The sequence below is a fragment of the Scyliorhinus canicula genome, chromosome 9, assembly GCF_902713615.1.
Source record: "Scyliorhinus canicula chromosome 9, sScyCan1.1, whole genome shotgun sequence".
NCBI lineage: Eukaryota > Metazoa > Chordata > Chondrichthyes > Carcharhiniformes > Scyliorhinidae > Scyliorhinus > Scyliorhinus canicula.
In genome coordinates this window covers 24923504-24946080 of record NC_052154.1, presented here as the reverse complement: position 1 = coordinate 24946080, position 22577 = coordinate 24923504, and the positions used below count along the sequence as shown (strand labels likewise).

General features: G+C 48.0%; 1 protein-coding gene across 1 annotated transcript in view; it reads left to right on the top strand.

Moving 5' to 3' along the window:
• Nucleotides 1-4006: 4006 nt before the first annotated feature.
• Nucleotides 4007-22577, top strand: part of LOC119972019 (zinc finger and BTB domain-containing protein 7A-like) — a 33476-nt gene continuing 14905 nt past the window's right edge. The window contains exon 1 of the mRNA XM_038808440.1: nt 4007-4263. Within this exon, the coding sequence (XP_038664368.1) occupies nt 4046-4263 (218 nt within the window). The 5' untranslated portion in view covers nt 4007-4045. The remainder of the gene's footprint in view (nt 4264-22577) is intronic.

Here is a 22577-nt window from a genome sequence, read left to right as displayed (position 1 = left end):
TTTGATTCACGCTGGCGGGACCGCATGACAGCGGTGGGACTTCGGCCCATCATGGGCCGGAGAATCGCCGGGGGGGGGGGGCCCGCCGACAGGCGAGACTTCGGGAGAAAACGGGGGCGGGATTCACGCAGGCCCCCGGCGATTCTCCGACCCGGCAGAGGGTCAAAGAAACCCGCCCAAGATGTCTGGTGCCATGGGCGGGAACTACCAGGTCAGCTGGCTCACAGAAGCACAGTGGGGGGTGAGCAGCTGATAAGTTTGATATGGGGGATGGGTTGTTTTTGGTGCTGTTACTAGGGGGGAGAGAGGGGGAACTGCTCTGCTGACAGGGGAGGAACTGTTACTAGGGAACAAATGGGAGGTTAAGAACGGCGGATGCCCAAGGGGGGGGCATGAGGAGGCGAGGCGGCAAGCGGGAGGATGGCCAAAAAAGGGTGATGGCTAGTCGACGTATGGGGGGGGTGGCATGTAGCCCCCCAACTAGACTGATTACTTGGAACGTCAGAGAGCTAAATGGGCCGGCCAAGAGGGTTGGCGTGTTCGCGCATCTGAGAGGATTAAAGGCAGATGTGGCAATGCTACAAGAGACACACCTAAAGGTTATAGACCAGACGAGATTGAGGAAGGGGTGGTTCAGCCAGATATTCCATTCAGAGCTGGACTCTCAGACCAGGGGCTGGTTTAGCTCACTGGGCTAAATCGTTGGCTTTTAAAGCAGACCAAGCAGGCCAGCAGCACGGCTCGATTTCCGTACCAGCCTCCCCGGACAGGGGCCGGAATGTGGCGACTAGGGGCTTTTCACAGTAACTCCATTGAAGCCTACTCGTGACAATAAGCCATTTTCATTTTCATTTTTCAGGGGGGTTGCGATCCTGAGTAACAAACAGGTGGCATTTGAGCCAGGGAAATTGTGGCAGATATGGGGGGGCAGGTATATAATGGTGAGTGGGAATCTGGAGGGGATGCGGGTGGTACTTGTGAACGTCTATGCACCAAACTGGGGTGATGTGGAATTCATGAGGCGGGTGTTAGGTAAGATCCCAGACCTAGAGTCACATAATCTGATCATGGGGGGAGATTTCAACACAGTCATTGATCCAGAATTGGACCGGTCTATATATATGGACCAAAATCTAAGACAGGGAGGGTGCCAACAAGGGAATTGAAGGGATTTATGGAGCAGATGAGAAGAGTGGACCCATGGAAGTTTGGACGACCAAGAGCAAAGGAATTTTCTTTTTTCTCCCATGTCCACAAGGTATATTCTCGGATCGACTTTTTTATTCTGAGCAGGGCTCTACTGCCTAGGGTGGAGAATATCGAGTACTCGGCAATTGCAATGTCGGATCATGCCCCACATTGGGTTGATCTAGGGATTGGTATGGAGAAAGGACATCACCCGCTATGGAGGCTGGATGTGGGGCCATTAGCAAATGAGGCGGTCTGTGGGCGGGTGAGTAAGTCCATCCAGAACTATCTGGAAATAAATGATACGAGGGAGGACTCGGCAGCAATGGTGTGGGAAGCTCTGAATGCAGTGGTCAGAGGGGAATGAATTTTGATACAGGCCTACAGAGAAAAAGTGGAACGGGCAGAGAGGGATAGGTTGGTTGGGGAGATACTCCAGGTGGATAGGAGATATTCGGAAACCCCGGACGCGGGGTTACTGAAGGAGCGGCGGAGGTTACAGGTGGAGTTTGGGCTGTTATCTACAGTGAAGGCAGTGGAACAACTGAGGAAGGCAAGGGGAGCGGTATATTAGTGTGGGGTCAGCACGACGCCAAATTGATGAGATCTACCATGCAGAATTAGTGAAATCTTGCAACACTAAAACTTAGAAGAAATTAGAGTTAGACTTCTCGGATGCAAACAAGAATCTTTATTGCCTCTATTTGATTACAATTGAGAGAAACTTAAATCTATTCTGAATAAAGTCCGGCTAGCAAAAGGACTTAAAGAGAAGCAACTTATAAACAATTTAACTTTCAATGTAATACAGAAATGGTTTCTTGCTTACGGCAAAACAGCTTGCATTTACTTCAAGAGTTAGAGTGGAAAAGTGAAAATATGAAAATAAGGATAGCGTGTAGTTAGATCAAAGTATCGGCTGATCCTGGATAAAGATGGCCCTACAGACCACCATGTTTAAGGAGAATCTTATCAGACTTTAGGCATCTATCTACATCTCTATGTCGTCCTAATTGGTTTGGGTTACAATCAAATACATTTGATTTGCTGGTTAACTCTCAATCCTTAATGTGCAACATAAGTTCTGAATGTTTCATGTTTGAATATTTGTGTATGTTATGGAATGCGATTCTGTGGTTTTATCAAGACTGGTTTCTCCTGTTTTTCTGCTGACTTTGCTTTTATCCACATTCTGGACAATAGTGCCTTCATATTGCTATGGTGCTTACTTGGCCTTGATCTGATTACTGGTACAGCTCATTTCTTAATGTCAAACTGACTTTGAAAATATGTTCATCCAGGACAATAGCTTTTTCATCTTGCTTAGTGAAAATGTTGCTTTTATCTCCAATTAGTTTATGTATGCGTCAGACTTTTGGTGCCTCTGTTGAAGCTATATAACCTGAAGTTATGAGTGCTGAAATCCTTATTTTAAAATGGGTATTAAAACTGTGTCTTAATATTTACATTAAAGTAGCCTTTTTACTTGTCAGATCTATCAGGAAATAGTTGATTCTATCATAGACCCTGGCGATATTTGACCCTGGTGATATTACACCCTGGCAATTTTAGACCTTGACAATGTCAAACCCTGGCTATGTTAGACTCTGGCGTATTAGACCCTGGTGATATTACACTCAGCTGATATTACACCCTGGCGATATTAGACCTGGTGACATTAGACCTCGGTGGTAATAGTCCCTGCCGATATTAGGCTCTGCCGATATTAGACCCTGGCATTATTAGGCTCTTGCAATATTACACTTTGCCGATATTAGACCCTGCTGGTATTGGACCCTGGTGATGTTAGACCCTGGCTACATTGGACTTCTGATATATTACACTATAACAATATTAGACCTCTGTGATATTAGACCCTGGCGATATAACGCCCTGGGGATATTACACCCTGGCGATATTACACACTGGTGATATAGCACGGTAGCACATTGGTTAGCACTGTTGCTTCACAACTCCAGGATATTAGGTTCGATTCCCGGGTTGTGTCACTTTCTGTGTGGAGTCTGCACGTTCTCCCTGTGTCTGCGTGGGTTTCTTCCGAGTGCTCCGGTTTCCTCCCACAAGTTCCAAAAGACGTGCTGTTAGATAATTTGGACATTCTGAATTCTTCCTCTGTGTAGCCCAACAGGCGCCGGAGTGTGGCAACTAGGGGCTTTTCACAGTAACTTCATTGCAGTGTCAATGTAAGCCAATTTGTGACAATAAAGATTATTAGACCCCAGTGATATTACACACTGGGAATATACCAGAACAGTTTAGCCAACCAGCAGATGGCATCATCCTCAAGTGTCCGCCGTTGATCAGATTTACAGACCCAAGTGTGCAAAAATTATTTTAAAAATACTGAAAATCAAATAAAAATACAAACGTTACAAGTGCAAAGAATGGACAGCAGTCAAGAAAACAACCAGGAATAATTTCGGGGAGGAGGTGACCTCTCTGCAGGATTGTGAAGGAAACGCCTTCTGGGAGGTTTGGCTGGTGGCGGGAGCCGTAGTCGCGGTTTGATGAGGGCCGAGGCCGGCGACAGAGAAACCTGAGTGAGGCCAGGAGGAGTGCGGGAGAGGGGGAGTGCGGGAGAGTGAGAGTGAGGCCAGGAGGAGTGAGGGAGAGGGGGAGTGCGGGAGAGTGAGAGTGAGGCCAGGAGGAGTGAGGGAGCGGGAGGCCAGGAGGAGTGCGGGAGAGGGAGAGTGAGGCCAGGAGGAGTGCGGGAGAGGGAGAGTGAGGCCAGGAGGAGTGCGGGAGAGGGAGAGTGAGGCCAGGAGGAGTGAGGGAGAGTGAGGCCAGGAGGAGTGAGGGAGAGTGCGGCCAGGAGGAGTGAGGCCAGGGAGTGAGGATGACGGCCGAGCGAGGAGGCGCCGGCGGCGGGAGTGGCGGGGGCAGTGGAGGCGGCTCGGTGTCCCTGGTGCTGGACCCGCAACACGCCAACAAGCTGCTCAAGAGCCTCAGCTCCTTTCGGGAGGAGCCGCTGTTCTGCGACGCGGTGCTGGTGGTGGAGGGGCAGGAGATCCCGGTGCAGAAGAACCTGCTGGCGGCGGCCAGCCCGTATGTCAGGTCAGTCAGTCAGTGAGTGTGTGTGTGTGTGTGTGAGAGAGAGAGAGGGGTGCATCACCCCCACCCTCCTGTCCCCCCCTCCACCACCCTCCTGTCTCCCCCCCCCCCTCCACCACCCTCCTGTGTCCCCCCCCCCCCTCCACCACCCTCCTGTCTCCCCCCCCCTCCACCACCCTCCTGTCTCCCCCCCCTCCACCACCCTCCTGTCTCCCCCCCCTCCACCACCCTCCTGTCTCCCCCCCCCTCCACCACCCTCCTGTCTCCCCCCCCCTCCACCCCCCTCCTGTCTCCCCCCCCCTCCACCACCCTCCTGTCTCCCCCCCCTCCACCACCCTCCTGTCTCCCCCCCCTCCACCACCCTCCTGTCTCCCCCCCCCCTCCACCACCCTCCTGTCTCCCCCCCCACCACCCTCCTGTCTCCCCCCCCACCACCCTCCTGTCTCCCCCCCCCACCACCCTCCTGTCTCCCCCCCCTCACCACCCTCCTGTCTCCCCCCCCCACCACCCTCCTGTCTCCCCCCCCCCACCACCCTCCTGTCTCCCCCCCCCCCACCACCCTCCTGTCTCCCCCCCCCCACCACCCTCCTGTCTCCCCCCCCCACCACCCTCCTGTCTCCCCCCCCACCACCCTCCTGTCTCCCCCCCCCCACCACCCTCCTGTCTCCCCCCCCACCACCCTCCTGTCTCCCCCCCCTCACCACCCTCCTGTCTCCCCCCCCCCACCACCCTCCTGTCTCCCCCCCCCACCACCCTCCTGTCTCCCCCCCCCACCACCCTCCTGTCTCTCCCCCCCCCCCACCACCCTCCTGTCTCCCCCCCCCACCACCCTCCTGTCTCCCCCCCCCACCACCCTCCTGTCTCCCCCCCCCCTCACCACCCTCCTGTCTCCCCCCCCCCCACCACCCTCCTGTCTCCCCCCCCCTCACCACCCTCCTGTCTCCCCCCCCCCCACCACCCTCCTGTCTCCCCCCCCACCACCCTCCTGTCTCCCCCCCCCACCACCCTCCTGTCTCTCCCCCCCCCCCCCACCACCCTCCTGTCTCCCCCCCCCACCACCCTCCTGTCTCCCCCCCCCCACCACCCTCCTGTCTCCCCCCCCCCCACCACCCTCCTGTCTCCCCCCCCCCCCACCACCCTTCTGTCTCCCCCGTCCTCCACCACCCTCCTGTCCTCCACCACCCTCCTGTCCTCCACCACCCTCCTGTCCTCCACCACCCTCCTGTCCTCCACCACCCTCCTGTCCTCCACCACCCTCCTGTCCTCCACCACCCTCCTGTCCTCCACCACCCTCCTGTCCTCCACCACCCTCCTGTCCTCCACCACCCGCCTGTCCTCCACCACCCTCCTGTCCTCCACCACCCTCCTGTCCTCCACCACCCTCCTGTCCTCCACCACCCTCCTGTCCTCCACCACCCTCCTGTCCTCCACCACCCTCCTGTCCTCCACCACCCTCCTGTCCTCCACCACCCTCCTGTCCTCCACCACCCTCCTGTCCTCCACCACCCTCCTGTCCTCCACCACCCTCCTGTCCTCCACCACCCTCCTGTCCTCCACCACCCTCCTGTCCTCCACCACCCTCCTGTCCTCCACCACCCTCCTGTCCTCCACCACCCTCCTGTCCTCCACCACCCTCCTGTCCTCCACCACCCTCCTGTCCTCCACCACCCTCCTGTCCTCCACCACCCTCCTGTCCTCCACCACCCTCCTGTCCTCCACCACCCTCCTGTCCTCCACCACCCTCCTGTCCTCCACCACCCTCCTGTCCTCCACCACCCTCCTGTCCTCCACCACCCTCCTGTCCTCCACCACCCTCCTGTCCTCCACCACCCTCCTGTCCTCCACCACCCTCCTGTCCTCCACCACCCTCCTGTCCTCCACCAACCCTCCTGTCCTCCACCACCCTCCTGTCCTCCACCACCCTCCTGTCCTCCACCACCCTCCTGTCCTCCACCACCCTCCTGTCCTCCACCACCCTCCTGTCCTCCACCACCCTCCTGTCCTCCACCACCCTCCTGTCCTCCACCACCCTCCTGTCCTCCACCACCCTCCTGTCCTCCACCACCCTCCTGTCCTCCACCACCCTCCTGTCCTCCACCACCCTCCTGTCCCTCCACCACCCTCCTGTCCTCCACCACCCTCCTGTCCTCCACCACCCTCCTGTCCTCCACCACCCTCCTGTCCTCCCCCCCCCTCCTGTCTCTCCCCCCCCCCTCCTGTCTCCCCCCCTCCTGCCTCCCCCCCCCCCACCCTCCTGTCCCCCCCCCCACCACCCTCCTGTCCCCCCCCCCCACCATCCTCCTGTCCCCCCCCCCCACCATCCTCCTGTCCCCCCCCACCACCCTCCTGTTCCCCCCCCCCCCCCCCTCCTGTCCCCCTTGTCTCTCCCCCCCCCCCCCACCACCCTCCTGTCCCCCCCCCACCACCCTCCTGTCGTCCCCCCCACCACCCTCCTGCCCCCCGCCGTGTACCCGATAGGTGTCGGAATGTGGTGACTAGGGGCGTTTCACAGTAACTTCATTGCAGTGTTAATGTAAGCCCACTTGTGATAATAAAGATTGTTATAATTAATATTATTTACATGTACAATGTGTTTATATCCAGAATATTGACACTTTTTACGCTCTTGTGTTTTGCATATATCCTTTCACGGGATATGGATGTTGCTGGCTGGGTCAACATTTATTGCCCATCCAATTGCCTTTGGAGGAGGTGGTGGTGAGCCATCTTCTTGAACCACTGCAGTCCATCCACAATGATTATTAGGAATGGAGCTGCAGGATTTTCACCCAGCAATAGCGAAGGGAAGTTAATTATAGTTGCAAGTTAAGGTGGTGTGTGGCTTGCAGGAGACCGTGCAGGTGGTCCCATACACCTGCTGGCCTTGTCCTCCTAGATGGTAGAGGTTACGGGTTTAGCATGTACTGTTGAAGGAGCCTTGATGAGTTACTGCAGTGCTTCTTGTAGCTGCTACACACTATTGCCGTTGTTTCGGCGATGGAGGGTGTAAATTTTTTAAGATGCTGGTTGGTGTGCCAATCAGGGGGTTGCTTTGGCCTTGCTTGCAAGTGTCAAGCTTCTTGTGTTGTTGGAGCTGCACTCACCCAGGCAAGTGGAGAGTGTTCCATCACACTCCTGAGTACCTTGCAGATGGTGGACGGACTTTGGGGAGTCAGGAGATGAGTTACTCTACACAGGATTCTGAGCCTCTGACCTCTGGATGGCAGTGATGGAACAGTTGTTCCTTGGGCCACTCCTGCTACATTCCATTACCATAAGTATAGAAAACTTGCACTGTTGAAGGCCCATAAAGTGGATGCTGATTTGAGGGGTAATTTCAACGTTGTGCCTCTTGTTAACCTTTGGTCATAGTCATCATTAGGCTTTAATTCCAGATTTTTATTGAATTCAAATTTCACCATCTGCAGTGGTGAGATTCGAACCCAGCGTCCCCAGAATATTACCCTGGATTTCTGGTTTACTGATCCAGTGACTATACCACTCTGCCACCGCCTCCCCTGTGTGTCCCAAAGAGTTGTTCAAATACTTTTTCACTATTCTTCGTTGGATCTGTGTGAAGTGAGTTTTGTTTTCCTTACTTACAGAAACATGTATAAAAGCTGCTTGAATCTCAAGACTGATTTGCAATTGTAACTCTGAAATCAAACTAAGAAGCCGCCAATTATGCATTGGTAGTAAGTAAGCTAACTTGCATACTTGGATAAAGGTGAATCATTACGTGTTCTCTCATATTCAAGTTTATTGAAGGTACAATATTGAAATAGCTTGCTATTAATTATAAAAATGGAAAATGCTGGGTAAACCCAGCAGGTCTTTCAGCATCTGTGGAGAGAGAAACAGAGTTGGCATTTCGAGTCCATTATTAGTGTTGATTGGTTCAGGGTTACAATAAAGTGTATTGTATTTGTTTTATTGTCACGTATACTGAGCTACAGTGAAAAGTATTGTTCTGCATACAGTCCAGATAGGTCATTCCATACATGAAAAAAAACATAGGGCGTACGTAAATACATAGACACAGGCATCGGTTGAAGCTTTCAGGAGTGCAGTACTATTCAGTGGAGATGTGTGAAGAGATCTGATCGGCTCATAAGAGGGTCGTTCAGCAGTCTGGTAACAGCAGGGAAAGAAGCTGTTTTTGAATCTTAGTGCTTGTTCTCAGACTTTTCTATCTCCTGCCCAATGGAAGAAATTGGAAGAGTGAATAACCCAGGTGGGAGGAGCCTTTGATTTTGCTGTCCGCTTTCCCAAAGCAGTGGAGATGTAGTCCGAGTCTATGGATGGGAGGTGGGTTCGCGTGATGGACTCTGTAGTTTCCTACGGTCTTGGACTGTGATGCAGCCAGATAGCTTTCTATGGTGCATGTGTAGAAATTGGTAAAAGTCAATGTGGACATGCTGAATTTCTTTAGGTTCCTGAGAAAGTATAGGCGCTGTTGTGATTTCTTGGTCGTAAAAAAATCCTGACAGTTATAATTTACTAGGTCTGGATAACGCACCCCAGGTTGTTGTATCTTTTCCAGCCTCATTAAATTTGTTTTCTCTCACAATAAACAGATGTTCAGGAATTTTAGTGTTCAGATTATTTTATCCAATTGCTGATTCATAAACTGTTGCAGCACCACTCAACCTATATAGATCGTCTGGCTAAGTGATTTCTTTATAAGGCATACCAGAATAAGTTAGAGTCACAGACTAATGATACAGAGTCTAGTTGGTCACAGCTAAAACAACATAATGGGCTACAAAGCAAAGCGGAGTAGAATCTCTTGCAGTAGCACACCCCTTCCCGATGAATGCAATGCATTCTATGCTTGTTTTGAGCAGGAAACCAACAAAGAGTTGTTAACTGCCCCAGCAGCCTCGGGTGTACCTACACCTACAGTCACATCTGCTGAAGTCAGATCGGCCTTCTTGAAAGTGAACCCTTGGAAAGCGACGGGTCCTGACAGAGTCCCTGGTCATGCACTCAGATCCTGCGCAAACCAACTGGTGGGTGTGTTCACGGACATCTTCAACTTCTCCCTACTCTGTTCCAAGGTTCCCACCTGCATCAAGAAGACCATTATCAAACTGGTGCCAAAGAAGAACCGTACAACGTGCCTCAACGACTAAAGTTTGTTGGCCTTGACATCAACTGTGTGCCAAAATTTGGCTCCAACCACATCTGCAGGTTTGCTAATGATATGACCTTAGTGGGTCGGGTGGCGAACAACGATGAGTCAGAGTATAGGAGGGCGATAGAGAACCTAATGGAGTGGTGTAACGAAAACAATCTCTTCCCTCAATGTCAGCAAAACTAAAGAGCTGGTCATTGACTTCAGGAAGCAAAGTATCATACACACCCCTGTCTGCATCAATGGTGCCGAAGTGGAGATGGTTGACGGCTTCAAATTCCGAGGTGTGCACATCACCAACAATCTGTCCTGGTCCATCCATGTCGTCGTTTCGATCAAACAAGCACAACAGCATCTATACTTCCTCGGGAATTCAGCAGGTCCACATTGACTCTTGCCCATTTTTATAGATGCACCATAGAAAGCATCCTATCTGGCTACATTACAGTCTGGTATGACAACTGCTCAGCCCAAGACCGTAAGAAACTACAGTGAGTCGTGAACACAGCCGAGTCCATCACACAAAACTGCCTCACATCCATTGACACTGTCTACACCTCCCGCTGCCTTGGGAAAGCAGGCAGCATAATCAAAGACGCATCCCACCCGGGTTATTCTCTCTTCCAACCTCCTTCAACATCAGGAGATACAAAAGTCTAAGAACATGCACATAACATGTTCACAAACAGCTTCTTCCCCGCTGTTACCAGACTCCAGAACAACCCTCTTGTGGACTGAACTGATCTCTTCACACACCTTCTCTACTGAGTAGTACCACACTCCGTGTGCTTCACCCAATGACTGTCTATGGTTTTCACATTGTATCTTTAATGTCGTATGTTTTTTGTATGGAACAATCTCTCTGGACTGAATGCAGAACAACGCTTTTCACTGTACCTCGGTACATGTGACGTGTACGTCGGTACACGTGACGATAAATCCAAATCTAAGTTGCCTGAGACAATTCTCAGCTTTGTTTAATTTTTCATTTTGAAGCATGATTATTCTAAAAATTGCATGGATCTTAGAAAATAATTTTTTTCTCTTCAAATACTCATTTTCAGCTTTTCTGAGTAAAAGCACCATATGGTGTGATCCTGAGCATACAAGCCAGGTTACAGATTTAACACCAGTCTGAATTGCCTTATTCTAGTGGCATTGCAATTAGCTTTGCTGTCAGTGGATTGGAGAAAGAGGTGGGAATTGGATGTGCTCTTGCTCCTAATGGATAATGCACGTGCGTGAATATCCAGTGGTCAGTCTCTGCAAAAATATATATATTTTTTAATTATAAATTTAGAGTACCCAATTCATTTTTGCAATTTAGTGTGGCCAATCCACCTACCCTGCACATCTTTGGGTTGTGGAGGGGCGAAACCCAGCCAAACACGGGGAGAATGTGAAAACTCCACACGGACAGTGACCCAGAGCCGGGATCGAACCTGGGACCTTGGCGTTGTGAGGCTGCAGGGCTAACCCACTGCGCCACCGTGCTGTCCCATCTCTGCAAAAATATCAGATCAAATAACCTCCAGTATTCGTTGCCCAGGTTCGTAGAATAAACTTATTAGTAAAATGGTCCTTATGGTCAGCTGCTGTGGACTGGGGGCACCTGTGCAGCCATCATTCACAGCAAAATTATAGGACAAGAAAAAAGAAAGGAAAAATAGAGGAGTCCTGAAAAAGGTATGGGAGAATTTGAGAAGAACAAACCTGAAGAAAGCTAAATATGCACAAGAGAGGGGTTGATTTGAGGCTGAGCGGGGCATTTATTGTTGAAAGTAAATTGGAGTTGGTCTGCATCTGCTGAAAAAATAACACTGGAATATCAGATCTGCAAAAGAGCTGTAAACCCAGCAAGCACAAAATATTTCTAAAACGAAACACACAATGTGATCATTTTTATCGCCAAAGATCCACCTGTTAGTGTTTTGTGGCATTCAATTCCTTTGCATGAAGGAGTTCTGAATCCTTGGGTTTCATTGTTGAGTGCTGACTTCTATTGCTCATTCTTCCTGTACTTGATGGAGCAGAAATGCATCTAGGGTGGGGTAAGTGTTTTATAATTTAAGTAATGCTTGCATTCTGTCTCTTAAATTACATGAGTCATCTTGGGTGGAACAGTTTTTCCACTGATTACGATTTGCTGGTATTAGCTGTGAGCCTCGCTTGAAGTGTAGCACTGATTGTGCTTGCAGTACTGGTTCATCAGCATTTACATTGTTGATACCAACTTGTTCCATCCGTTCAATAAGGTACTAGATTTTTTGGTTTCAACATCGGTATTTCTTGTAAGTAAAAAAAGGTGACTTGCCCGTAGGACAGAAAATTGCTCTAAGCCGTGCATGGTTCAATTTTAGGTGCTGCGCATTTTTGAAGAAAATAAATTGAAAAATCATTGTCTGTGATTGATGTGTTATTACTAGAATATAGGTTTTCCCCTTATTTATCTTGGGACCATACAATGCTAAACATGGTCATTCAGAGGGCAAGTGCCCATGCCTTTGTAAGAACTATCTAATGAATTCCACTCATAGCTCTTCAAATATTTCCTTGAAGTATATATCCAATTCCCCTTTCAAAGCTATTATGAACCAATTGGCGCCTCTCTTTCAGGCTGCCAATTATAACAATGTGTGCTTAAAAAAAACACAACTTCTCCTCATTCTCACACTCGTTTCTTTTGCCAATTATCTTCTGAAGCACATTGCAGTACTATCTGGAGAATACAAGTGTGTGATTATGGGAAAGGGGAATTCAACTTTTATAACATTTTCATTCGGGAAACCAATGCAGCTCTCGGGCGAAGCAGCAACTTGATATTTTTCTCGACAATCAACCCCGCCCTCACCACTTTAGCAACGGATGGTAACCAACTCTTCAAAGTGAAGAATAAACATATTCCATCTCGGGTGGCACGGTGGCGCACTGTTTAGCACTGCCCCGGGTCACTATCCGTGTGGAGTTTGCGCATTCTCCTCATGTCTGTGTGGGTCTCGCCCCCCACAACCCAAAATGATGAGCAGGTTAAGTGAAATGGCCATGCTAAAATTTCCCCTTAATTGGGTACTCTAAATTTATATTAAATACACAGATTCCATCTTTTAAAACCCCTCAATAGTCCCCCTGAAGGTGAACTTAACCGTCTCAAGGTACAGAAACTCTATTCGGTCCCCCGCCACACAGAGGCACAAGGTGGAGAAGCTAACATCCACTCCAACAGAACCCGCCTGCGAACAATCAGCGAGGTGAAGGCTAAAACATCTGCCCGCCCCCATCTTCTCTGGCAGGTCTTCTGCCCCAAATATGGCCCCTAGGGGACTGGGCTCTGAGTCCAAATGCACGATCGCCAACATAGTGCTGAAGAAAGAACCCCAAAACTTTGGACAGGACCAGAACATATGTGCATGTTTGTCCAGGCCTCTCCCTACACCACACAAGTGTCCTCCACCCCCTCAAACAGCCGGCTCAACCATGGCCTCGTCAGGTGCACCCTATGCACCACCTTTAATTAACCCGAGTCTCGTGCACAAGGTTGAGGCGTTCACCCTCTGCAACACCTTGCACCACAACCCCCCCCCCCCCCCCCCCTCCTGCACCCCTCCCCTAACTCCCCCCACTGGGCCTTAACCCCCTCCAATGACACCGTATCTTTATCCAGAATCTTCTAATCGATCACCAAAATGGCCCTCCCCCCTCCAACCCCACCAGGGGTTCGGTTTTACTCAAATAATGTTTTTGAGCAATTGAAATCCACCCTCTCCCATCGTCTTGCTATCACGGAACCACCAGATCTGGAACTGCTCCCGCCACTCTGCCCCCAAACGTAGCGCAAAACAAGACTAAATATATTTTTATGAATGAATTTTTATTTATAAATAACCTCCACGGAGACAGAAATTAATTTGTGTACCTTAAATTGATCAAATTAATCAAAAACAAAAGCCACTGATACAATTACATTGTGTTTTTTTTGATAGCTTGTTGAATTCGCTACCACTGTTTTCACTCCAACTTTGCACAAGTTTTGACTGGCTCGCATGTAAAAATCGATGGAGTCTTATCCATGTTCCCAACACAAGACAATCTGTATCCCTTCTTTTGTCAATGTTTGATAAACGGCTGAAACACAACAGCTGCCAGACGCTGTGAAATCTTAGTATTCTGACACAGTACAAAATTGTTACTTTTCATAATTTATGTACACCGTCCAGGGCTGTCTTTGAAATCGCGATGCCTAATTTTCTTGCTTCTTTCAGGGCAAAGATTCGGATAGACCCTCGAGAAATAGTCCATTCTGGCAATACTCATTGACGTCCAAGAGGCTGGTTTTGCACAGTGGGCTAAACAGCTGGCTTGTAATGCAGAACAAGGCCAGCAGCGCGGGTTCAATTCCTGTACCGGCCTCCCTGAACAGTCACCAGAATGTGGTGACTAGGGGATTCATTGAAGCCTACTTGTGACAATATTATTATTATTATATAATTGCCGCCACTTGCTAGGGTTTCCTTTTGCACATTTGTTATTTTTGGGCATCTGCCCATGCTGTGTTATAGAACTTCCTCCAATTTCAAACACACTGATATTTTGAATCCTCCCAACTGCAGCACAATTATTTGTCTGCCCTGCAATCTAACAGTTTTAAGTTTGAACTGGGTTGTTGCTCTTCTTGCTTGATACCATGGTTCCACTTTAGTGGGTGTGATGTGCGAAAATGCAGTGCAAAGCAGTCAAGTAGCAACCTCTAACACCACATGTTGATGTGCGCAGACACAAGGAGCTGAACAGCAGCCTTCAATATTGTGCTTTTTGAAAATTAATTTGCGGGATGTGGGTGTCGCTGACGAGGCCATCATTTATTGACCGTCCCTAATTGTCCTTGAGAAGGTGAGCTGTCGTCTTGAACTGTTGCCCTCCATGTAGTTGGGGAGAGAGTTCCAGGATTTTGACCGAGGCACAATGAAGGAACGGCGCTATATTTCCAAGTTCGGATGGTGAATCACTTGGGGAACCTCCAGGTGGTGGTGTTCCCATGTGTCTGCTGCACTTGTCCTTCTAGATGGTAGCCATCCTGGTTTGGAGGGTGCTGCCGAAGGAGCCTTGGCGAGTTCCTGCAGTGCACCTTGTAGTTGGTACATACAGCTGCTACTGTGCGTTGGTGGTGGAGGGAATGAATGTTTGTGGAAGGAGTACCCAATCAAGTGGGTGGCGATGTGCTAGATGATGTCGAGCTTCTTGAGTGTTCTTGGAGCTGCGCTCATCCAGACAAATGGGGAGTATTCCATCGCACTTCAGATTTGTGCCTTGTAGGTGGTGGATAGGTTTTGGGGGGGCTGGGGTCCAGAGGTGAATCAAGAGCCTCGGATCTGCTCTTCTCGCCACAGTATTTATTTGCTAGTCCAGTTTAGTTTCTGGTCAATGGTAACCCCGAAGATGTTGATGGTGTAATGCCAGTAAATGTCAAGGGGCGATGGTTAGATTCTCTCTTGTTGGAGATGGTTATTGCCTGGCACTTGTGTGGTGTGACTGTTACTTGCCCACTTGTCAGCCTAAGTCTGGATATTGTTCAGGTCTTGCCACGTTTGGGCATGGCCTGCTAAGGAGTTGTGAATGGTGCTGAACATTGCGCAGCCATCAGTGAACATCCCTATTTCCGACCTTCTGGTGGAAGGAAGGTCATTGATGAAGCAGCTGAAGATAGTTGGGCTGAGGAAACTACCCTGAGGAGCTCTTGCAGTGATGTCCTGGAACTCCGATGATTGACCTCCAACCACCACCATCATCTTCCTTCGTGCCAGGTCCCATTGACTGCATTATTGCTGGGGCTCCTTGATGCATACTCGGTTAAATGCTGCCGTGATGTCCAGTGTAGTCACTCTCATCTCACCTCTGGCATTCAGTTCTTTTGTCCATGTTTGAACCAAAGTTATAATGAGATTAGGTGCTGAGTGACCCTGGCGGGACTCAAACTCTGCGTCAGTGAGCAGTTTATTTCGAAGCAAGTGCCGCTTGTTCATGCTGTGATGACCCCTCCCATCACTTTATCGTTGATTTAAGAGTAGACCAATAGGGTGGTAATTATATTACGGTCTCAGACCAGACCCCAGCAGTGGCTAGGATACTGAACCGAAACCCGAGTATTTTAGTTTATTTTGTAAGACTGTGCAGAAAGAATGATTCGCTCCAGGACTGTTTGCAGGAAGAAATAGGGATTTGGTATTTAAAGCAACTTTATTATGATTACAATATTAAACTCTTTAACTTCACTCCCAACAAGAACAGCTTACATTACCCCTTAAACACTACTACTAAATTTCCCATTAAACAGCATGAAAAGAAACATACAGCTCGCAATCCAGCTAAAAAAACAGCATGACATAAAGTAATAATTGTATTGGATTTGTTTTATTGTCTACGCAAAGTTGAGCGAGATCATTCCATACGTGGGGGGGAAATAAAACACTTCGGACATACATAAATACATAGCCACAGGCAACTGGTGAGCATACAAATTGCAGTACTAATCAGTAAAGAAGATGTGTGAATAGATCAGAACAGTCTATAAGAGGATCATTCAGGAGTTTGGTAACAGCGGGGAAGAAGCTGTATTTGAACCTGTTGGTGCATGTTCTCAGATTTTGTATATCCTGCTCGGGTGGGAGAAGTTGGAAGAGTGAGTAAGCTGGGTGGGAGGGGTCTTTGATTATGCTGCCCGCTTTCCCAAGGCAGCGGGAGGTGTAGACCGAGTCAGTGAATGGGAGGTGGGTTTGCGTGATGCACTGGGGTGTGGTTCATAACTCTCTGTAGTTTCTTGCAGTCTTGGGCTCAGCAGTTACCATATCAGGCTGTGATGCAGCCAGATCGGATGCTTTCTATGGTGTGTCTGTAAAAATCGGTAGGAGTTAGTGTGAACATGCCAAATTTCCTTAGATTCCTGAGGCAGTTTAGGTGCTGTTGGGCTTTCTTGGTTGTAGCGTCAACGTGGGTGGACCAGGGCAGATTGTTGGTGATGGGCACACCTAGGAATTTGAAGCTGTCAACCCTCTCCACCTCGGCACCATTGATGCAGACAGGGGTGTGGACGATACTTTGCTTCCTGAAGTCAATGATCAGCTCTTTATTTTTGCTGACATTGAGAGAAAAATTGTTTTTGTTACACCACTCCTAGGTTCTCTATCTCCCTCCTGTACTCTGCCTCATCGTTGTTTGAGATCCAACCCCTTACGATCATGCCATCAGCAAACCTGTAGATGGAATTGGAGCCAAATTTTGCTATACAATTGTGTGTGTATAAGGAGTATAGTATGGGGCGATGTGCACAGCCTTGTGGGGCCCCGGTATTGAGGACTGTTATGGAGGAGCTGTTGTTGTTTATCCTTGCTGATTGCAGTCTGTGAGTCAGGAAGTCGAGGATCCAATTGCAAAGGGGGGAGCCAAGCCCTACTTTTCGGAGCTTGGCTATGAGCTTGGCTGGGATTATGGTGTTTAAGATAGAGCTGTAGTCAATGATTAGGAATTTGACGTAGGAGTCCTCATTGCCGGGATGCTCCAGGGATGAGTGTAGGGCCAGTGAGATGGCTACTGCCGTAGACCAGTTGTGGCGGTATGTGAATTGCAGTGGATCGAGGCATTGCATTCTGGGAGTATGGAGTTGATGTGTCTCAATACCAACCTCTCGAAGCACTTTATAATGATCGATGTCAAGGTCACCGTACGGTAGTCATTGAGGCACATTTCCTGGTTCTTCTTTGGCACTGGTATGATGGTGGTCTCCTTGGAAGGGAGTAGGAGAGGTTGAAGATATCAGCGAACACATTTGTCAGTTGATCCACACAGGATGTGAGTGCATGACCAGCGATCCCGATCAGGATCCATCGCTTTCGGAGGATTCACTTTCAAGAAGGCCTATCTGATTTCGGAAACTGTGACGGTACGTGAGGGTGTATCTGAGGCTGCTGGAGCAGTTATAGAGTCAGAGGTTTACAGCATGAAAACAGGCCCTTCGGCCAACTTGTCCATGCCACCCAGTTTTTACAACTAAGCCAATCCCAATTGCCCACATTTGGCCCATCACCCTCTATACCCAGCTTTCCCATATAACTGTCTAAATGCTTTTTAAAAGACTACTGCCTCTGGCAGCTTGTTCCAGACACTTGCCACCCTCTGTGTGAAAAAATTGCCGCTCTGGGCCATTTTTGTATCTCTCCTCTTTTACCTTAAACCTATACCCTCTAGTTTTAGACACCCATATCTTTGGGAAAAGTTGACAACGGTTTGATGGTTTCCTGCTTGAACCGAGCAAAGAATGCATTGAGTTCATAGGGGAGGGGTGTGCTGCTGCCGGACATTCTAATCAGCTTTGCTTTGTCGCTTTGCTTTGTTGCTTTACAGAACCAATTCTGACTCTTGTTTGAACCCCTTCAAACTCTGACCGAATAGCTTCAAATAGCTGCTTCAAAGAACAAAGAAAAGTGGATTGTTTCAGCCTCTTGCTTGTCTTCAGACAAGACTGCTCTGTTTGTAAATATTATTACCCTTTTTTAAAAAAAAAAAACCTATCCTACTGGGAAAGAAATCTGCCTTTATTTGTTGGCTAGAAAAAAAAACAAGGATTGCCAGATCAAACGTCAACTCTTCTCTCCAAAAGCTTTCTCAAAATGTGTCTCTCCCTTAGCTCCACCCAACACAAACATCATCTCCCCAAGCTGAAAAACAAATTCACCTTCCAGGGACTGAAAGGACAACTCCCCAGGGACTGTCCCCAGTCAAACCATAGTGCATTAGCCCAGACTGAAAATCCCATTTCTCTTGGTCAATTTCACCTCCTGGCTGCTAAAAATTCCAGGTCCTGCAAAACAGAATCTTATTTAAAAAGAAAACCATGATCACTGCAGTCAATCATACTCTAACCCCCAGGCATTTAACCCTTGAATTGTGTAAAAAGAGGTAACTTTACTTGGTCCCTTGGTTTTGAACTTGGAATTTAATATGTTTTTACTGTCCTTTTCTTATCGCCGGATAGGTCAGAGGTTATTAACCTTGAGCCATTTGGTTGCGGATGCCAGTATTGAGGGGATGGGATTCTTTTCATGAAGGCCCCTTGCTTACTGCCAGCTTTTGTTTTTGTAGAACTGTGTACTGCCACATTGTGTTGCACCTGGAAGCTGAAGGTTTTGGAAAGATTTTAGATGAAGTTTTATTACAATATTGCCAGTAAGATAGATTCAGGTTACGGTATTCATCCTTCTGGAGTTAGATCCAGATGAAACAGCTGGAGAGGGTTTTTCTTCCTCGTATCTCATAAGCTTGCCTGACTGCAGTTTAAGACATTTCTATGACAGTCACATATAATGGGGTGGGTTAGGATGGCTTAATTCTGGGTAGAAATATGGATGGGAAGGGTGGGGTGAGGGTTGTGGTGCTCACCCATCAGGAAAGCTTACACTTGGATGGCCATAATAGGATTGTCATAAGACATAGGAGTGGAAGTAAGGCCATTTGGCCCATCGAGTCCACTCCGCCATTCAATCATGGCTGATGGGCATTTCAACTCCACCTACCAGCATTCTCCCCGTAGCCCTTAATTCCTCGCAACATCAAGAATTTATCTATCTCTGCCTTGAAGCCATTTAGCGTCCCGGCCTCCACTGCACTCCGCGGCAATGAATTCCACAGGCCCATCACTCTCTGGCTGAAGAAATGTCTCCGCATTTCTGTTCTGAATTTACCCCCTCTAATTCTAAGGCTGTGCCCACGGGTCCTCGTCTCCTCGCCTAACGGAAACAGTTTCTTTGCGTCCACCCTTTCTAAGCCATGTATTATCTTGTAAGTTTCTATTAGATCTCCCCTTAACCTTCTAAACTCCAATGAATACAATCCCAGGATCCTCAGCCGTTCATCATATGTTAGACCCGCCATTCCAGGGATCATCCGTGTGAATCTCCGCTGGACACGCTCCAGTGCCAGTATGTCCTTCCTGAGATGTGGGGCCCAAAACTGGACACAGTACTCCAAATGGGGCCTGAACAGAGCCGTATAAAGGCTCAGTAGCACATCGCTGCTTTTATATTCCAACCCTCTTGAGATAAATGACAACATTGCATTCGCTTTCTTAATCACAGATTCAACCTGCATGTTTACCTTTAGGGAATCCTCGACTAGCACTCCCAGATCCCTTTGTACTTTGGCATTATGAATTTTCTCACCGTTTAGAAAGTAGTCTATGCTTGGATTCTTTTTTCCAAAGTGCAAGACCTCACATTTTCTCACGTTGAATTGCATCAGCCATTTCCTGCACCACTCTCCCAAACTGTCTAGATCCTTCTGCAGCCTCCCCACTTCCTCAGCACTACCTGCCTGACCACCTAACTTCGTATCATCGGCAAACTTTGCTAGAATGCCCCCAGTCCTTTCATCCAGATCATTAATATATATGGTGAACAGCTGCGGCCCCAACACTGAACCCTGTGGGACACCGCTGGTCACCGGCTGCCATTCCGAAAAATAACCTTTTATCCCAACTCTCTGCCTTCTGTCAGACAGCCAATCCTCAACCCATGCCAGTAGCTCACCTCGAACACCATGGGCCCTCACCTTACTTAGCAGCCTCCTGTGTGGCACCTTATCAAAGGCCTTTTGGAAATCCAGATAGACCACATCCACTGGGTTTCCCTGGTCTAACCTACCTCCTCAAAGAATTCTAACAGGTTCGTCAGGCACGACCTCCCCTTACTAAATCCATGTTGACTTGTTCTAATCCGACCCTGCTCTTCCAAGAATTTAGAAATCTCATCCTTAACGATCGATTCTAGAATTTTACCAACAACCGAGGTTAGGCTAATTGGCCTATAATTTTCCATCTTTTGTCTTGATCCTTTCTTGAACAAGGGGGTTACAACAGCGATCTTCCAATCGTCCGGGACTTTCCCTGACTCCAGTGATTTTTGAAAGATCTCAACCAACGCTTCCGCTATTTCTTCAGCCACCTCTCTCAGAACTCTAGGGTGTAGCCCATCGGGGCCAGGAGATTTGTCAATTTTAAGACCTTTTAGCTTTTTTAGCACCATCTCTTTTGTAATGGCAACCATACTCAACTCAGCCCCCTGACCCTCTATAATTTTTGGGATATTACTCATGCCTTCCACTGTGAAGACAGACGCAAAGTACTTATTAAGTTCTCCAGCCATTTCCTCGTCTCCCATCACTAGCCTTCCGGAATCAGTTTGAATTGGCCCAATGTCTACTTTGGCCTGTCGTTTGTTTCTTATGTATTGAAAGAAACTTTTGCTATCATTTCTTATATTACTGGCTAGCCTGCCTTCATATTTGATCCTCTCCTTCCTTATTTGTCTCTTTGTTAACCTCTGTTTGTTTTTGTAGCCTTCCCAATCTTCTGATTTCCCAGTGCTTTTGGCCACTTTATAGGATCTCTCTTTTTCTTTGATACATTTCCTGACCTCCTTTGTCAGCCATGGCTGTCTAATCCCTCCCCGGATAATCTTTCTTTTCTTGGGGATGAACCTCTGTACAGTGTCCTCAATTATGCATACAAACTCCTGCCATTTTTGCTCTACTGTCTTCCCCACTAGGGTCTGCTTCCAGTCGATTTTCGCCAGTTCCTCTCTCATGCCCTCGTAATTACCTTTATTTAACTGTAACACCATTACATCCGATTTTGCCTTCTCTCTTTCAAACTGCAGACTGAACTCAACCATATTATGATCGCTGCTTCCTAAGTGTTCCCTTACTTTAAGATCTTTTATAAAGTCTGGTTCATTACATAGCACTAGGTCCAGAATAGCCTGCTCCCTTGTGGGCTCCATGACAAGCTGTTCCAAAAAGCCATCTTGTAAGCATTCCATGAATTCCTTTTCTTTGGATCCACTGGCTTCGTTATTTACCCAAGCCACCTGCATATTGAAGTCCCCCATGATCACCGTGACCTTGCCTTTCTGACATGCCTTTTCTATTTCCCGGTACATGTTGCGCCCCTGGTCCTGACCACTGTTAGGAGGTCTGTACATAACTCCCATTATGGTTTTTTTGCCTTTGTGGTTCCTCAATTCTACCCACACAGACTCCACATCATCCAACCCTATGTCGTTTAGTGCCATAGATTTAATTTTGTTCTTAACTAACAAGGCAACCCCACCCCCTCGGCCCACCTCCCTGTCTTTTCGATAGGTTGTATATCCTTGGATGTTTAACTGCCAGTCCTGAACCCCCTGCAGCCATGTCTCTGTGATGCCTACCACATCATAATCATTCACGATGATCTGTGCCATTAGTTCGTCTACTTTGTTACAAATGGTCAGCTGGTTACAGCTGGTCAATCCATGGGCACAGAAAGCTAAGGAAGGGTCTGAAATTACTTGTTGAATTAAGTTTGAATTTTCACTCTTTGTAAGTTTAAAGCTGAATAGTTTCATGGACGTTTCTCACGGTGGCTGCACTTATCTCATGATGTGTACTGTAACATTTCTTATTGGCGCCTGTGCCTTGAGGCATGTTGTGCAATTCCTATCGGATTAACTTTTAAATTTCTGTTATTCATATATTACATGTAAAACTAGATAGCGTTTGGCTTATGATTGGCCTCCTCTCAATAAAAACGCTCATCAATCTGCAATGCTGGAAAGAAATGCACGCAGAGCATGTGTGCAATTTGTTGTGATCTGACAGGTGGTGATTGCCGTCCTAACCAAATTCCAAAGGGGAATTTGGCAAGCTTTCATAATTTCAATTTGTATCTTATACAAAAAGTCAGGAGTCACAAATTCCAATGACACGTTTGGAAATTTTAAATGGAAAATTAAAACTTCATTAATAACAAAAAACAAGACTACATTTGCACAGTTAAAAGTAGTCTTGCAGAACATTCGCGCCAAATATTTCTACTTGCTGAGACTTGCCAACAAACACCCCTTTAGGCAACATTCCATATAGATATTTAATCTATAAAAATTCCAATACTATTGCCACAAAGTACCTGATTTTGCTATAGGGAAGATACGTCGCAGGGTCTCTTACTACATCTCACTCCGCTGTGGAGTTTTCCAGAAAGATGAAGAGGCAGTGTAATGTATCAAAGTTTGTTGATTATACACTAAGCTATCTGGGAAGGTAAAGCTGTGGGGAGGACACAGTGAGGCTGCAAAGAGATAAAGATATATTAAATAAA